Source organism: Macaca thibetana, chromosome 20, assembly GCF_024542745.1.
Source record: "Macaca thibetana thibetana isolate TM-01 chromosome 20, ASM2454274v1, whole genome shotgun sequence".
Taxonomy (NCBI): domain Eukaryota; kingdom Metazoa; phylum Chordata; class Mammalia; order Primates; family Cercopithecidae; genus Macaca; species Macaca thibetana.
In genome coordinates, this window is record NC_065597.1 from 57,424,994 (window position 1) to 57,441,413 (window position 16,420).

The 16,420-nt window shown below is 46.0% G+C and overlaps 2 protein-coding genes across 3 annotated transcripts in view; both read right to left on the bottom strand.

The window, feature by feature from the left end:
- Positions 1–16,420, bottom strand: part of IQCK (IQ motif containing K) — a 959,718-nt gene that overhangs the window by 379,474 nt on the left and 563,824 nt on the right. The window lies entirely within an intron of this gene.
- Positions 1–16,420, bottom strand: part of TMC5 (transmembrane channel like 5) — a 61,904-nt gene that overhangs the window by 18,854 nt on the left and 26,630 nt on the right. For both annotated transcript variants that reach the window (XM_050775003.1, XM_050775004.1), the window contains 5 exons: positions 13,540–13,691; positions 9,693–9,837; positions 6,531–6,686; positions 4,459–4,610; positions 1,388–1,466 (listed from right to left, as the gene is read on the bottom strand). In XM_050775003.1, coding sequence (XP_050630960.1) covers positions 1,388–1,466; positions 4,459–4,610; positions 6,531–6,686; positions 9,693–9,837; positions 13,540–13,691 — 684 coding nt within the window. The remainder of the gene's footprint in view (positions 1–1,387; positions 1,467–4,458; positions 4,611–6,530; positions 6,687–9,692; positions 9,838–13,539; positions 13,692–16,420) is intronic.

Consider the following 16,420-nt stretch of genomic DNA (forward strand, 5'->3'; position numbering starts at 1 on the left):
TCAGTGCTATCAGCTGATAGACTGGGAGCTTTTAGATTTGGCTGGAGGAGAGGAAACTTTTGGGTACATGGCCCAAAGATGGATGAATGATGGATGGGTAAATGGATAGATGGATATACAGATGGATGGATGAATAGATGGCTGGATGAATACATGAATTGATAGATGGATGCATGCATGAATGAATACATGGATGAATAAATGGATGGATGGTTAGATAAATGGATGGATTAATACATGAATGAATAGATAAATATATATGGATTAATGGATGGATGGCTACATACATGGATGGATAAATGGATAAGTGGATGGATGGATGGATGGATGAATGGATGGATAGATGGATACATGGATGGACAGATGAATACATGGATGGATGTATAGATGCATAGATGGATAAATGAATGATAGAGGGATGATGGATGGATGCATGAATGGATGAATGCATGGAAGAAGAATATGGTATCTGCTATAACCATACTAACTTGCAGGGCTGATTTTGATTCTCTTCGACAATTATGGAGAGAAGTTGAGGGTGCCATGTTCATGTGAAATGGTTTGAGTCTAGACACAGCAGAGCTATTTTAGAGCCCAGGAATAATGGGTGACAGAGAAATAAAGAGAGGCTCCTGATTCCCTGACTCTACTTCCAACCCCAGGGCATCCTGGGTATCTGAGGGCTCATGATGACCATCAGCTAAGGATTACTGTGTAATGTGATGGCACATTATCATGGGGGATGCAGTAGCAGGGGCAGAGGCATCCCAATGAGAAGGCCAGGGAAGTTGGCTTGTTCCTAAATCCATATGGGACACTACCCTCAGGCACCCATTCTCTGAGGTTAGTGAAGACTAGAAACTGTAGTCAAGTGAAGGAGGGCCAGGAACAGTCAGCATTAGGACATAATTGCTACTGCCAACATTTATGAGTTTACAGATTGGTAAAGTCCAGGGTATCTAGGTTACAGGAAAAATAGAACATCAAGGATCAAAAAGGATTTTGTCCAACCCCAAGGCTGTTAGGACAGACTAGCGCTAAAATTACTAGCGTCCACTGCATATGCTGGGCACTGAACTTACACTACACATTATATTGTTTAATCCCAATTTTACAGATGAGAAAACTGAGGATCAAAGAGATTAAGTGACTCGGCAGATGACACAGCACAGCTGGCCTTCGAGTCTTCTCCTCCTGACTCTAGAACCTGAGCTTTTTTTGTTGAGACCCATTTTGCCTTATGTTGCTTTCCAGATTAGTTTTCATTCTCTTCCCACAAAGGATTAATACCAAATACGGAGTGTGATGGCTCTTGAGAAACCCATGTCCTCCCTGTTGATCAAATGCTAAGAAACTAAACTTAAGGCAGAGAAGCTTAGAATCTCACCTCTTCACCAGACAGGGCCACGTTGTTGAGCCAATAGTAGCAAAGAATGCCAACGATTGATATTTTCAAAAGGATGTTTCTAAACAGAAGAGACAACATTTATGATTACTTTCAATAACAGTCTTTCACACTGTCTGCCAATAGTTCCTTTGGGGCACATGGTAAGATCGAAATTCCTGGCCCTTGTGGTTGGAGGGGGTTTTGGTGAATGAATTGTGAGCAGAAGCAATGCGTGTCACTTCTAAGCTGGAGCGCTTAATCCCCTGTGAGACCCTCCAGAACTCTCCATCTTCCTTTTGGAAAGGCGATCAACGATATTCAAGATGATTGCTGCTCTCTCAGCCTAGATCCCTCAGTGACTAACATAGGAAGGTCCCTCCTGCCAATCCACACTGTGTACGTAACATGGGTAAGAAATAAACTTTTGTGTTCTAAACCACTGAGATTTGGGGGATTGTTACTGAACTATAACCTAATTTATTCTGACTGATATGTTCTCTTTTGTTGCATCTCCAAATGATCTGATTTCACTTCCCATTATAATAATAGTAAATGTACATAATGTTTATTGGGTGCTGACACAGCATACACTGCCAAGCTCTTTATTGAATCATCCTCCTCAGTCTTTACAACTCCATCATCTAGTAGATAGTATTTTATGCCCATCATACTCAGTATGCAAGGTTATGGGGTGCAGTGAGACCTAATATTTCCCCTTCTATATGTACTTTAAAAAGTGGCAACATGGATCAGTGGGTGGGATGTGGGGAATAATGAGGGCATAGGAATATGGTCAGAGTTTTCTTTCCCCTTCTTTCCTTCCCTCCCTCCCTCCCTCCCTTCCTTCCTTCCTTCCTTCCTTCCTCCTTCCCTCCCTCCCTCTCTCTCTTTCTTTCTTTCCTTTCCTTTCCTTCCTTCCTTCCTTTCTTCCTTCCTCCCTCCCTCCCTCCTTTCTTTCTCTCTCTCTCTCTCTCTCTTTTTGAGACAGGGTCTCATTCTGTTACCCAAACTGGAGTGCAGTGGTGTGGTCATGGCTCACTGCAGCTTTGACTTCCCAGGCTCAAGCACTTCTCCCACCTCAGCCACCTGAGTAGCTGGGACTACAGGCGCAATCAACCATGCCTGACTAATTTTTAAATTTTTTGTAGAGATGGAGTCTCACCATGTTGCCTAGGCTGGTCTTGAACTCCTGGGCTCAAGCAATCCTCCCACCTTGGCCACAATCCAAAGTGCTAGGATTACAGGCATGAACACTGCACCTGTCTGGAATTTTCATAATATGGATTGGGTATAATCAACTGACTGACCGAATTGCTCATTCATTCACCAACCATTCTTGGACACGTATGATATCCCAGGCACTGTGAACAAAGCAAAGATTTCCCCATAAACTGTGGGGGAGGAAGATAATAAAGAAATAAATACAAATACGTCAGGAAGTGGTAAGAAAATTATACTGCAGAGAGGGAGCTGAGATCGTGCCACCGCACTCCAGCCTGGGCGACAGAGTGAGACTCCATCTTAAAAAAAAAAAAAGAAAGAGAAAATTATACTGCAGAGGAGAAAAGGTGGTAGGGAGCTGTTATTTTTAATGGGATATGTAAGGAAGAGTGCAACGTGAGGGTGATGTTTGAAGAACGCAAAATGCATTCAGGAAGCAAGCCATGTGGTCATGTGTGGGAAGAACATTCCAGGCCCATGCAAAGGTCCAGAAGTGGGAATATGGTTTGGCATGTTTGTGAACGCTTAGGAGGCCTGTGACGGGGACAGGCAGTGAGCAAGAAGGACAGGGGTAGAAAATGAAGCTGGAGCGCTGGCTGGGAGCCAGATCTCACAGACCATGGTAAGGCAAGGGCTATGGAACTGATAGCAAAGAAACTCAGTCTGCATTGTACAGACCTATACCTTTTTTTTTTTTTTTTTTGAGACGGAGTCTCCCTCTGTCACCCAGGCTGGAGTGCAGTGGCACGATCTCGGTTCACGGCAACCTCCGACTCCCAGGTTCAAGCAATTCTCCCGCCTCAGCCTCTCGAGTAGCTGGGGTTACAGATGTGCGTCAGCACGCCCAGCTAATTTTTGTATTTTTAGTAGAGATGGGGTTTCGCCATGTTGGCCAGGCTGGTTTCAAACTCCTGACCTCAGGTGATCCACCTGCCCTGGCCTCCCAAATTGCTGGGATTACAGGCATAAGCCACCGCACCTGGCCTACAGATCTATACTTAAAAACCCCACCATAACCAGGAAGAAGTCAGGGAAGAAACTAGAAGGACAAAATTTGGGTAGTTCCAGGCTTTGTGTATCAAAACTCTGGGATCACTTCTAGAACATATGATGCCTTTGTGGGAATCACAAAAAGGCACCCTGTGGGTGCCAGTGAGTTGCCCAAAGCACTCCTCCCACCTTTGTTTGGGTGGTGGAATTACAAAAATGCGCCTCTTCCTCCCATCTGAGGCAGTACGTACCAGGACTCACAGCTTGACTAAGGGGAACGCTGGATGATTTCAGTCCCCTCCTCAGCCCAGGAGCCTTTGTGTGTGCACTGCCTGCCCATCTGTACATCTCATACTTGAGAACTACATCAATCCACCGCTGGTAGCAATCAGGAAATCAATCAAGCCATGACTTTGAGCAAAAGCCCACACCACACAAACACACTTCGCTCTTTTGTTGTTAAGACAGGGTCTTGCCCTGTTGCACAGGCTGGAGTGCAGTGGTGCAATCATAGGTAACCTCAGACTCCTGGGATCAAGTGATCCTCTCACCTCAGCCTCCTGAGTAGCTGGCACTAACAGGTACATGCTACTGCATCCAGCTGACTTTTTGTAGAACCAGCCTCCAGCTGTGTTGCCCAGGCTGTTCTTGAACTTCTGGTCTCAAGTGATCCTCTCCTCTCAGCCTCCCAATGTGCCAGGATTACTGGCATGAGCCACCATGCCCAGCCACATTTTACTTTTGAAATTCCTTCTTTCTGGAGAACAAAACTTTGATACTAAAGCATAATCTTTTCTAGCTACCATCCCACTTCTCTCCATGGAAATAGAGGCTGGTGTTGGGCACGATAGATCACCTACCGGATCAGGAGAATGTAGACTTCGTGCCGCGGCATCTCGTACCTCTCCACGAGCCTGAACATGGAGTAGAAGCACGGCACGGCCAGATTAATGCAGGACACAACGAAAGGCAGTAACAGCACCGCTCCAGGGTTACTGTGCGTCTTTAGGAACTGCAGGGGATCAGGGAGAGAATAGAGGGCTGACTTGTACACTGTACCCCTTTCTGCCTCACCCAAAAGTTTCCCATGATAGAAAACTTGAGAAGTAGCTCCTCTGGGGTTAACTATTCAGCTATTTATTCATTTTAATTGTTTTGAGATGGAGTCTCACTCTGTTGCCCAGGCTGGAGTGCAGTGGCGCGATCTCGGCTCACTGCTACTTCCACCTCCTCAGTTCAAGCAATTCTCCTGCCTCAGTCTCCAGACTAGCTGGGATTACAGGCATGCACCACCACACCCAGCTAATTTTTGTATTTTCAGTAGAGATGGGGTTTCCCCATGTTGGCCAGGCTGGTCTCGAACTCCCGACCTCAGGTGATCCATCCACCTTGGCCTCCCAAGGTGTTGGGATTGCAGGCATGAGCCACCACACCTGGCTAGGTTAACTGTTTTAGTAACTGTTTTAGCTAGGTACCATTAATTTGCTTACCCCGTGCCAAGCAAACTAAGGCTCAGGGAGGGGAAGACACTTATCCAGAGTCACCTAGCAAGGAAGTGGCAGATTGGAGCCTAGATGGGTCTCACTCAGGAGCCTGAGCTCGAACAGTCATTCTGTGGCTTTCTCTTTTTTACCAAGATACCTGGGGCAATGAGGATGTGCTCCTGTCTGTTGACCATAAGCTGAGTCTCCTGAAGCTACAGCCCAAGGGGATCAATCACTGTGGAATTTCTCCTTGCCTTTCCTGCGTGGCCTTGTTCATTTTCACCAGGCTTCACCTGTCTCTGAGTTCCGAATTAGGGGGGTTGGGGTGCTTCTGCTAGCCCATGCTGCACATTTTTCTTTCTTTGGAGACAGAGTGTCACTCTGTTGCCCAGGCTGGAGTGCAGTGGCATGATCTCAGCTCACTACAACCTCTGCCTCCCAGGTTCAAGTGATTCTCCTAGCTCAGCCTCCCGAGTAGCTGGGATTACAGGGGTGCACCACCACACCCGGCTAATTTTTGTATTTTCAGTAGAGACGGGGTTTCACCATGTTGGCCAGGCTGGTCTCGAACTCTTGATCTCAAGTGATCCACCCGCCTCGGCCTCCCAAAGTGCTGGGATTACAGGCGTGAGCCACTGTGCCCAGCCCCGTGCTGCACTTTTGTGTGAGGCTGGGAGAGGCACTGGGCCTCCAGGAGGAGGCAGCACTCCAGCATTTGGCTGGGAGTGGAGCCGGGGCTGCACCTCTGCCAGGCATCCTCGGTGACCCTTGGAGTTACCTGATATGTCATATTCCCACATCCTCCCTGCATGGCCTCATCCTACCTCCGTCTACCTCTGGATGGTTCAAAAGCACCACTTGCATTTTTGGTGGTATCTTTGGAGCCAGGGTAACCTGGGTTCCAGTATGGCTCCCTCCCTACACGGAAGCTGCAAGGTCTAGGGCCAGATCCTTAGCTTCTCTGAGCCCCTCTTCTCCATCTGTACAATGGAGAAACGATCACATAACCCATAGAGAGGTTGCAAGAATTAACTGAGATTAAACAAGGCAAGGTCTGGCCCCAGGGCTATGAAACGACACAGCTGAGCTACCGTTCATGTGAAATTGTAGTCACCAATGAATGACCACCACCATAGCCAGGACTACAGGTGCATGCCACCATGCTGGGCTAATTTTTAAAAATTTTATAGAGATGGAGTCTCCATGTTGCCCAGGCTGGTCTCAAACTCCTGGGTTCAGGTAATCCTCCCCCCTCAGCCTCCCAGAGTGTTGGGATTACAGGTGCAAGCCACTGTGCCTCACCCCTGCATTTTTAACAAGTTCTCTGCTGGTGCTGATGCTGCGGGCCATAGATCATGGGTTGAACCGTGGGCTGCACACCACCGTTCCCCTCCAGCACCTCATCCCTACACCTGGTTCTCTCTGCCCTGGACCCTGGTGTTGGTTACCTCTAAGTTGTACTCAGCCAGGTAATAAACGGCTGCACAGCAGGCTATGGTCACCCCTGTAGAGACAACCCAGGCCATCACGTAGGTAGAGAAGCGGGTCAGCTGCTGATTGAACGTCAACTTGGCATTCTCCTGACGGAGCTCTGACAGGTTCTCCTAGAAACATAAGAAAGTCAAGTTTATGGCTGGGCATGGTGGCTCATACCTGTAATCCCACTACTTTGGGAGGCCAAGGCGGGTGGATCACTTGAGATCAGGAGTTTGAGACCAGCCTGGCCAACATGGTGAAACCCTGCCTCTACTAAAAATACAAAAATTAGCCAGGCGTGGTGGTGCATGCCTGTAATCCCAGCTACTCGGGAGGCTGAGGCAGGAGAATCACTTGAACCCGGGAGGTGGAGGTTGTAGTGAGCAGAGATGGCACCACTGCACTCCAGCCTGGGTGACAGAGTGAGACTCTGTCTCAAACAAATAAATAAATAAAAATAAATGAAAGTCAAGTTTATCTAGAGATCCCTCTCCACTGCTAGCAAAGATCCCCAGGGAATGCTTTCCACATCCAAAGACATAAATCCAGCCCAAATCCACAGGTGAGACAGAGGGGGAACATTTATGATGAACAGGGATTATGGGAGACCCACGGAGGACTCTGAAATGGGCCAAGAATCTCCAAACACTGCTTCCATCTTACAGAAACAGTTGGGATTAATAGATAGGGACCATGTTCTTGAGAAAAGCACACTGAGGTCACAAAATTCTTTCTTGAAGAATAAGGTTGGGCATCTACACTGTGAAAGAAGCTCACATCTGTAGCCCTCTTGTCGAAGCCCCTTTATCTGGCTGGGTTTGGTGGCTCACACCTGAATTCCCAGCATGTCGGGAGGCCAAGGTGGGAGGATCACTTGAGTCCAGGAGTTTAAGACCAGCCTGGGCAACATAGTGAGACTCTCTCCCTAAAAAAATTGTAAAAATTAGTTGGGCACGGTGGTATGCACCCGTAGTCCCAGCTACTCAGGAGGCTGAGGTGGGAGGCTAACTGCAGCCCAGGAGTTCGACACGACAGTGAGTTATGATTGCACCACTGTACTCCAGCTTGGGTGACAGAGCAAGACCTTGTCTCGAAAACCATAAAAAAAATTTAAAGCCCCTTTATTTATAAAATCAGCTTGCTCTTTTTTTTTTTTTTTTTTTTTTTTGGAGACGGAGTTTCACTCTTGTTGCCCAGGCTGGAGTGCAGTGGCACGATCTTGGCTCACTGCAACCTCCGCCTCCCAGGTTTAAGTGATTCTCCAGCCTCAGCCTCCTGAGTAGCTGGGATTACAGGTGCCCGCCACCACGCCCAGCTAACTTTTTGTCCTTTTTCTTTAGTAGAGATGGGTTTTCATCATGTTGGCCAAGCTGGTCTTGAACTCCTGACCTCGTGATCTGCCTGCCTCGTCCTCCCAAAGTGCTGGGATTAGAGGTGTGAGCCACCATGCCCAGCTTCTTTTTCTTTTTAATAAGTCTGTGTCTATAGACCAGGGTTTCTCAACCTCTGCACTACTGACAAGGTGGGCTGCATAATTCTCTGTTGCGGTAGCTGTTCTACATGTTGTAGGATGTTTAGCAGTATCACTCGCCTCTACCCACTAAATATCAAGAGCACCCTCTTCCCAACTGTAACAATCAAAAAAGTCTCTAGATGTTGTCAAATGTCCCCCTGAGGGGCAAGATTTCTCTGGGTTGAAAATCATTGCCCTGGCTGGTTCACGCCTGTAATCCCAGTACTTTGGGAGGCCAAGGCGGGTGTATCACTTGAGGCTAGGAGTTTGAGGCCAGCCTGGCCAATATAGTGCAACCTCATCTCTACTTTAAAAAATCCAAAAATTAGCCAGGTGTGGTGGCAGATGCCTGTAATCCCAGCTACTTGGGAGGCTGATGTAGGAGAATCGCCTGAAACCGGGAGGCAGAGGTTGCAGTGAGCCAAGATCATGCCACTGCACTCCAGCCTGGGCAGCAGAATGAGATTCCGATAAAAAAGAAAAGAAAAGAAAAGAAAAGAAAAGAAAAGAAAAGAAGAAAGAAAGAAAGACAGACAGCTGGGCATGGTGGCTCATGCCTGTAATCCCAGCACTTTGGGAGGCCGAGGCAGGTGGATCAAGAGGTCAGGAGATCGAGACCATCCTGGCTAACACGGCGAAACCCCTTCTCTATTAAAAATGCAAAAAAAAAAAAATTAGCCAGGCGTGGTGGTGGGCTCCTGTAGTCCCAGCTACTTGGGAGGCTGAGGCAGGAGAATGGTGTGAACCCGGGAGGCAGACCTTGCAGTGAGCTGAGATCGCACCACTGCACTCCAACCTAGGCAACAGAGCAAGACTCCGTCTCAAAAAAAAAAAACACACACACACACAAAAACCAAACAACAACAAAAAAACCACTGCCTGAGAGTAAATTTTTTTCTTTTTTTTTTAATTTATAGAGACAAATTCTCGCTGTGTTGCCCAAGTTAGTCTTGAACTCCTGAGCTAAAGCAATCCACTTGCTTTGGCCTCCCAAAGGGCTGGGATTACAGGCGTGAGCCACCTAGAGAAAAGCGCCTGGCCTAGAGTAAAGTTTAAACCTGAAACTGTGGGGTCAAGAAACAGGTATATTAGCCAGGTGCAGTGACTCACACCTGTAATCCCAGCACTTTGGGAAGCCAGGATAGGAGGATCACCTGAGCCCAGGAGTTTGGTACCTGGAGAACATAAGAAGACCTTGTCTTTACAAAAAATAAAAGTTAAAAAATTAGCCAGGCATGATGGCTCACGCCTGTAATCCCAGCTACTCGAGGGGCTGAGAAGGGAGGATCACTTGAACCCAGGAGTTTGAGGCTTACAGTGAACTATGATCGAGCCATTGCACTCTAGTCTGGGCAAAGTACATTTAACAGTGATATAAATTGCTAAACTGGCCTCCGATAAGATTGTATGAATTACAAAGCCAACGTGTCATGGGAAAACGTCCATTTCTCTACACTTTACCCAGCTCTAGGCACTATGAATATTTTAATTTTTTTTTTTTTTTGCCAGTCTCATGGGCAATAAAACAATACTTCATTATTACTTTAAGAAAAGTTACATGTATATTGGAGAAGGGAAGGAGACCAGCCGACAGCAAATGAGTAAAGTGAGCTCGCCTTACCCTTATCTCGGTGCTGAGATTCTTCTGTTTTAGCTTCACAGCTTTTTCATGAGTGACAGTGAAGTCCCAGCAAAAGATCAGCTTAGTGATCCCTCCAGAGTAAATGTGGGGGTTAATGAAGTTGTCCCGGAAGTACTTGGCCATGCTAGAGAAGGCAGAAACCGGAACACCTGAAGGTTATTACGGCAGTCATTGGAAGTGCCCAGCTTCAACAAAGGGCAGTCCTATTATGAATGGTGAAAGGCAACGTGAAGACTTAGCCCCAAGCTGTTGGCCTGGAGCAGTGTGGTCACAACACAGTGGTTAAACAAGCACTGGCTTTGGGGCCACACAGGCCTGGCTTGCAACTCTAGCAACTGAGTTGCCAACTGAGGGATTATTGTCTTGTGAATGGTTCTGATTCTGAGCCTCAGTTTCCACATCTGTAGAGAGGGAATAAAAATAGTACTCACCTTACAGAATTTTTTTTTTTTTTTTTTTTTTTTAGACACTCTTGTCTCCCAGGCTAGAGTGCAGTGGCGTGATCTCTACTCACCGCAACCTGCACCTCCAAGGTTCAAGCGACTCTCCTGCCTCAGTCTCCCAAGTAACTGGGATTACAGGCATCCATCACCACGCCCGGCTAATTTTTGTATTTTCAGTAGAGGCAGGGTTTCACCATGTTGGCCAGGCTGGTCTTGAACTGCTGACCTCAAGTAATCCACCCAGTTCCCTGTTGCTGCTATAGCAAATGACCACTAACTTAGTGGCTAAAAACAACACAAATTTGTTCTTTTACCCTTCTAGAGATCAGAAGTCAGAAAATTTTTTTTCCTTGTTTTTATGTTTGTTTGTTTGTTTAGAGACGAGGTCTTGCGGTGTGGCCCAGGCTGGAGTGCAGTGGTGTAGTCATAGCTTACTGCAGCCTCCACCTCCCGAGCTCAAGCCATCCTCCCGCCACAGCCTCCAAAGTAGCTGGAACTACAGGCACATGCCACCATGCCCAGCTAATCAGAAAATGAGTCTCACAGGGCTAAAATGAAGGTGTTGGCAGGGCTATGTTTCTTCTGAAAACTCTAGGGGAGAATCCATTTCCTTGTCTTTTCCAGCTTCTAGAGGGTGTCCCCTTTCCTTGGCTTGTGGCCATCTCCTCCATCTTCAAAGCCAGCAGGGTAGCATCTTCTCATCTCCCCGCTTCTCTCTGACCTCCTGCCTCCCTCTTATAAAGACCCTTGTGATTCCATTGGGCCCACCCAGATAGTCCAGGATAATCTCCCCACTTAAAAATCCTCAATCACATCTGCAAAGTACCTTTTGTTATGTGAAGTTACATATTCACCAGTTCTGGGGATTAGGCTGTAGACATCTCTGGGGGATGGGGGGAGATTATTCAGCCTTCCAAAGAGTCCATGCAGTGCTTACAGCAGCAAGCAGTTGATGAAAGCACTCTTATTGTCACGGGATGTCTCAGGCCTAGGAAGCCCTGAGCACACACACAAAAATGCTGCATAAGACAGACAGATGCTGCTGTTCTGAAATCTGCCACCACTCAGTAACAGCAACTTAAGAATCATTTCTGGCCAGATGTGGTGGCTCACACCTGTAATCCCAGCACTTTGGGAGGCCCAGGCGGGGGGATCACTTGAGATCAGGAGTTCAAGACCAGCCTGGCCAACATGGCAAAACCCCGTCTCTACTAAAAATAGAAAAATTAGCTGGACATGATGGCACAAGCCTGTGATCCCAGCTACTCAGAAGGCTGAGACAGGAGAATCACTTGAACCCGGGAGACGGAGGTTGCAATGAGCCAAGATCGCACCACTACACTCCAGCCTGGATGACAGAGCAAGACTCTGTCTCAAAATAATAATAATAATAATAATAATAATAATGTCATTTCCTACTTTGACAGAACAAAACAAAATCTCATTTTAGTTTGAATTAGCATGCTGGCAGTCAGGTTGCTGTAGGTTGAACTGTGTACTTCCCAAATTCGTATGTTGAAGTCCTAACGCCCCAGTACCTTAGAATGTGACTGTATTTGGAGGTAGGTCTTTAAAGTGGTAATTAAAGGCCAGGTGCAGTGGTTCATGCCTGCAATCCCAGCACTTTGGGAGGGCGAGGCAGGCGGATCACTTGAGGTCAGGAGTTTGAGACCAGTCTGGCCAACATGGTGAAACCCCGCTTCTAATAAAATTACAAAAATTAGTTGGGCATGGTGGCACATACCTGTAGTCCCAGCTACTATGGAGGCTGAGGCAGGAGAATCCCTTGAACCCGGGGAGGCAGAGGTTGCAGTGAGCTGAGATCACACCACTGCACTCCAGCCTGGGCAACAGAGCAAGACTTCATCTCAAAATAAATAAATTAATTAATTAAAATGGTAATTACATTTTTAAAAAATGGGGTCATTAAATTGGGTCCTCATTCAATAGAAACGGCCTCTTTCTAAAAAAGGGAGATTAAGACACAGAGGGACAATCACGTGAAGACATAGGCAGGAGACAGTGGCCATCTACAAGCCAAGGAGAAAGGCCTCAGAGGGAACCAACCCTGCTGACATCTTGGTCTTGGACTTCAGGCCTCCAGAACCATGAGAAAAAAAATTTCTGTTGTTTAAACCAACGGTCTGTTGTACTTTGCTAGGCAGCCCTAGCAAACTAATACAGAGATTGCATGTTGTTTTCTCCCTCTCTCTTTTTTTTTTTTTTTTTGAAACAGGATCTCCAGTTGCTCAGGCTGAAGTGTAGTGGAATGATCTCAGCTCACTGCAGCCTCGACCTAATGGGCTCAGGTGATTCTCCCACCTCAGCCTCCCGAGTAGCTGGGACTACAGGTGGGCGCCACCAAGCCAGGCTAACTTTTTGTATTTTTAGTAGAGATGGGGTTTCGGCATGTTGCCCAGGCCAGTCTCGAACTCCTGGACTCAAATGATCAGCCTGAATCGGACTCCCAGAGTGCTAAGATTACAGGCGTGAGCACCGCACCCAGCCTTTCGTACGTGTATTTTCCATTTGTACCTCCTGTCTGATAGTTATCTATCATGTTCTTCTCTTCATATCATTGCTGCGTAATTGCACCCTTATTATCAAGCTGAGCAATTTCTTTAAAAGCACAGAAAAACCTCTCTTCCTCTGTCCAACCTCCTATTTTATATTGCAGGACAAGGAATAATCGGACAGCAATAGAAAGTCAAAACTGCAGGCTGGGTGCGGTGGCTCACACCTGTAATCCCAGCACTATGGGAAGTGGAGGCAGGTGGATCACCTGAGGTCAGGAGTTTGAGATCAGCATGCCAACATGGTCAAACCCTGTCTCTATTAAAAATACAAAAATTAGCAGGGGTGTGGTGGCAGGCACCTGTAATCCCAGCTACTGGGGAGGCTGAGGAAGGAGAATCACTTAAACCTGGGAGGCGGAGGTTGCAGTGAGCCAAGATTGTGCCACTGAACTCCAGCATGGGTGACAGAGCGAGACTCCATCTGAAAGAAAGAAAGAAAGGAAAGAAAGAAAGAAAGAGAGAAAGAGAGAAAGAGAGAGAGAGAGAGAAAGGAAAGGAAGGAAAGGAAAGAAAGGAAGGAAGGAAGGAAGGAAGGAAGGAAGGAAGGAAGGAAGGAAGGAAGGAAGGAAGGAAGAAAGAAAAGAAAGAAAGAAAGAAAGAAAGAAAGAAAGAAAGAAAGAAAGAAAGAAAGAAAGAAAGAAAGAAAGAAAGAAAGAAAGAAAGAAAGAAAGAAAGAAGGAAGGAAGGAAGGAAGGAAGGAAGTCAAAACCGAAGAAAAACTGTTATGTGGGTAATTTTTGAGTTTCTTGGATTTTTGCCGAAATCTGACATGACCCTCAAAATCAGGAAATGCAGACGCTTCCATACCTGAATAGCAAACTGAAGAAGCAGGTGGTCAAGCACGCTCCGATCGTGAAGATGTAGGCCAGTTGCATGTTGTAGGATGCCCCGCTGTTCCCGTGCTGGATGGTGGAATTGGTGTAAAAGCCATAGTACATCACTGTGTCCCTAAAATAACCCTGAAAGCGACAATAAACCCTAGGTCAGGTGCATCTCCTGAAAAAAAAAGGTAAACGACTATGGTCATGAGAGTTGACTTCTCCTGAATACAAGAAGCTTGGGCCAGTCAGTTTAGACATTTTGTTGTCCAGGAAAGGGGCACTGAGAATTGAGACATGGTGTCACTGGGCTCTTAGACTTGAAAAGAAATCCAACATAATTTTATAATTTTAGACCATTGGTTTAAACAACAGAAATTTATTTTCTCACGGTTCTGGAGGCCTGAAGTCCAAGATCAAGATGTCAGCAGGGGTGGTTCCCTCTGAGGCCTTTCTCCTTGGCTTGTAGATGGCCACTGTCTCCTGCCTATGTCTTCACGTGATTGTCCCTCTGTGTCTTAATCTCCCTTTTAATTTTACAAGCTGTTGCCACCTGGACCCAGTGACCAAGTGAAACACCAGCAAGAACACGACAGCCAGGCCTGTCGTATCACCAGTATTATGTGCCTCTGTCACCAGTATTATGGCTAAACATGCTTAATAGGAAACAAATCAAGCCTTTAGGCCTACATTTCAGTGCACAGGAAATAAGAAGCCAGATAAACAAATTCTAGAAACCACTAGGAAATAATCAGACAATACCAGAAGGTAGGATGTTGGAATCTACATAGCAGCAGGTCCAATTTCTGCAATAAGCCAATGTCAAGAAAAAAGGGGCTGGCCTGGGGAGATGATTTTTTATTTATTTATTTTTTTGAGATAGAGTCTCAGTCGCCCAGGCTGGAGTGCAATGGCAAGACCTTAGCTCACTGCATCCTCCACCTCCCAGGTTCAAGCAATTCTCCCTGCCTCAGCTTCCCTAGTAGTGGGTACTACAGGCACCCACCACCACATCCGGCTAATTTTTGTATTTTAAGTAGAGATGGGGTTTTGCATGTCGGCCAGGCTGGTCTCCAACTTCTGACCTTGAGTGATCCACCAGCCTCGGCCTCCCACCACGCCCAGACGATTATTTTAGATTAATAGAGATTTAAGGGGGAAAAAAAAGCACAGAATGTAAAATCTGATTGTTGACTGAATCCTAGTCTGAATAAGCAAGTTATGAAAGACATTTTGGGGTCCAGGTACCGTGGCTCACACCTGTAATCCCAACACTTTGGGAGGCCGAGGCAGGTGGATCACTTGAGGCCATGAGTTCAAGACCAGCCTGGCCAATATGGTGAAACCCCATTTCTACTAAAAATACAAAAAATTAGCCAGGTGTGGTGGCACATGCCTGTAATCCCATCTACTCTGGAGGCTGAGGCATGAGAATTGCTTTAACCTGGGAGGCAGAAGTTGCAGTGAGCCGAGATCGTGCCACTGCGCTCCAGCCTGAGTGATAGAGCAAGATTCTGTCTCAAATACATACATACATACAAACATACACACACACACATACATACATACATACATACATACATAACATTTTCGGCTGGGCGCAGTGGCTCACACCTGTAATCCCAGCAAATTCCAACACTTTGGGAGGCCAAGGCAGTCAGATCGCTTGAGCCCAGTAGTTTGAGACCAGACTGGGCAACATGGCAAAACCCTATCTCTACAAATAAATACAAAAATTAGCTAGACATGGTGGTGGCATGTGCCTGTAGTCCCAGCTACTAGGGAAGCTGAGGTGGGAGGATCATTTGAGCCTAGGAGTAGAAGGTTACAATGAACTGAAATCGCACTACTGAACTCCGGCCTGTGTGACAGAGGGAGACCCAGTCTCAAAAAAAAAAAAAAAAAAAAGACATTTTGGGGAAAATTGGGACAATTTGAATATGGTCTGGATTTTAGATGATACTAATTTTGAATTTTCTTAGGTGTGATCATGGTATTGCGACTGCAGAGAGGTGTGCTTATTTTTCAGAGATGAGTGTTGAAAAATTTCAGGGTAAAAATATCTTGACATCTGTAGTTTACTTTAAAATGCTTTCAAAAATAATGAAAGAAAACAAATATGGCAATTTAAGACCTACACAGTGGGTATATGGGTGTTTATTATACTACTCTGTATATTTTTGTATGTTTGAAATTTTTCATAATAAAATGTTCCCTATATTCAAATATACACAATATATATACTGGGCCGAGCATGGTGGCTCATGCCTGTAATCCCAGCACTTTGGGAGGCTGAGGCTGGAGGATTGCTTGAGGCCAGGAGTTTGAGACCAGCCTGGGCTACGTGGTGAAACCCCGTCTCTAAAGAATTTTTTTAATGATCCAGGCATGGTGATGTGGGCCTGTAGTCCCAGCTACTGGGGAGACAGAGGCAGGAGGATTGCTTGAGTCTGGGAGGTCAAGGTTGCAGTGAGCTGTGACTGCACAAGTGCACTGTAGCCTGGGTGACAGAGTGAGACAAAAGAAAGAAAGGAAGGAAGAAAAAAAAAAAAAAAAAAAAAAAAAAGAAAAAAGAAAGAAAGAAAGAAAGAAAGAAAGAAAGAAAGAAAGAAAGAAAGAAAGAAAGAAAGAAAGAAAGAAAGAAAGAAAGAGAGAAAGAAAAGAAAGAAAGAAAGGGGGGAAAGAAGGAAGGAAGCAATGAAGGAAGGAAGGAAAAAAGAAAAAGAAAGAGAGAGGGAGGGAGGGAGGAAGGAAGAGAGAGAAATTAAGAGAGAAAGAAAGAAAGAAAGAAAGAAAGAAAGAAAGAAAGAAAGAAAGAAGAAAGAAATAAAGTACAATCCTATCCTCTTTTTATTTTTAAAGGCATAATA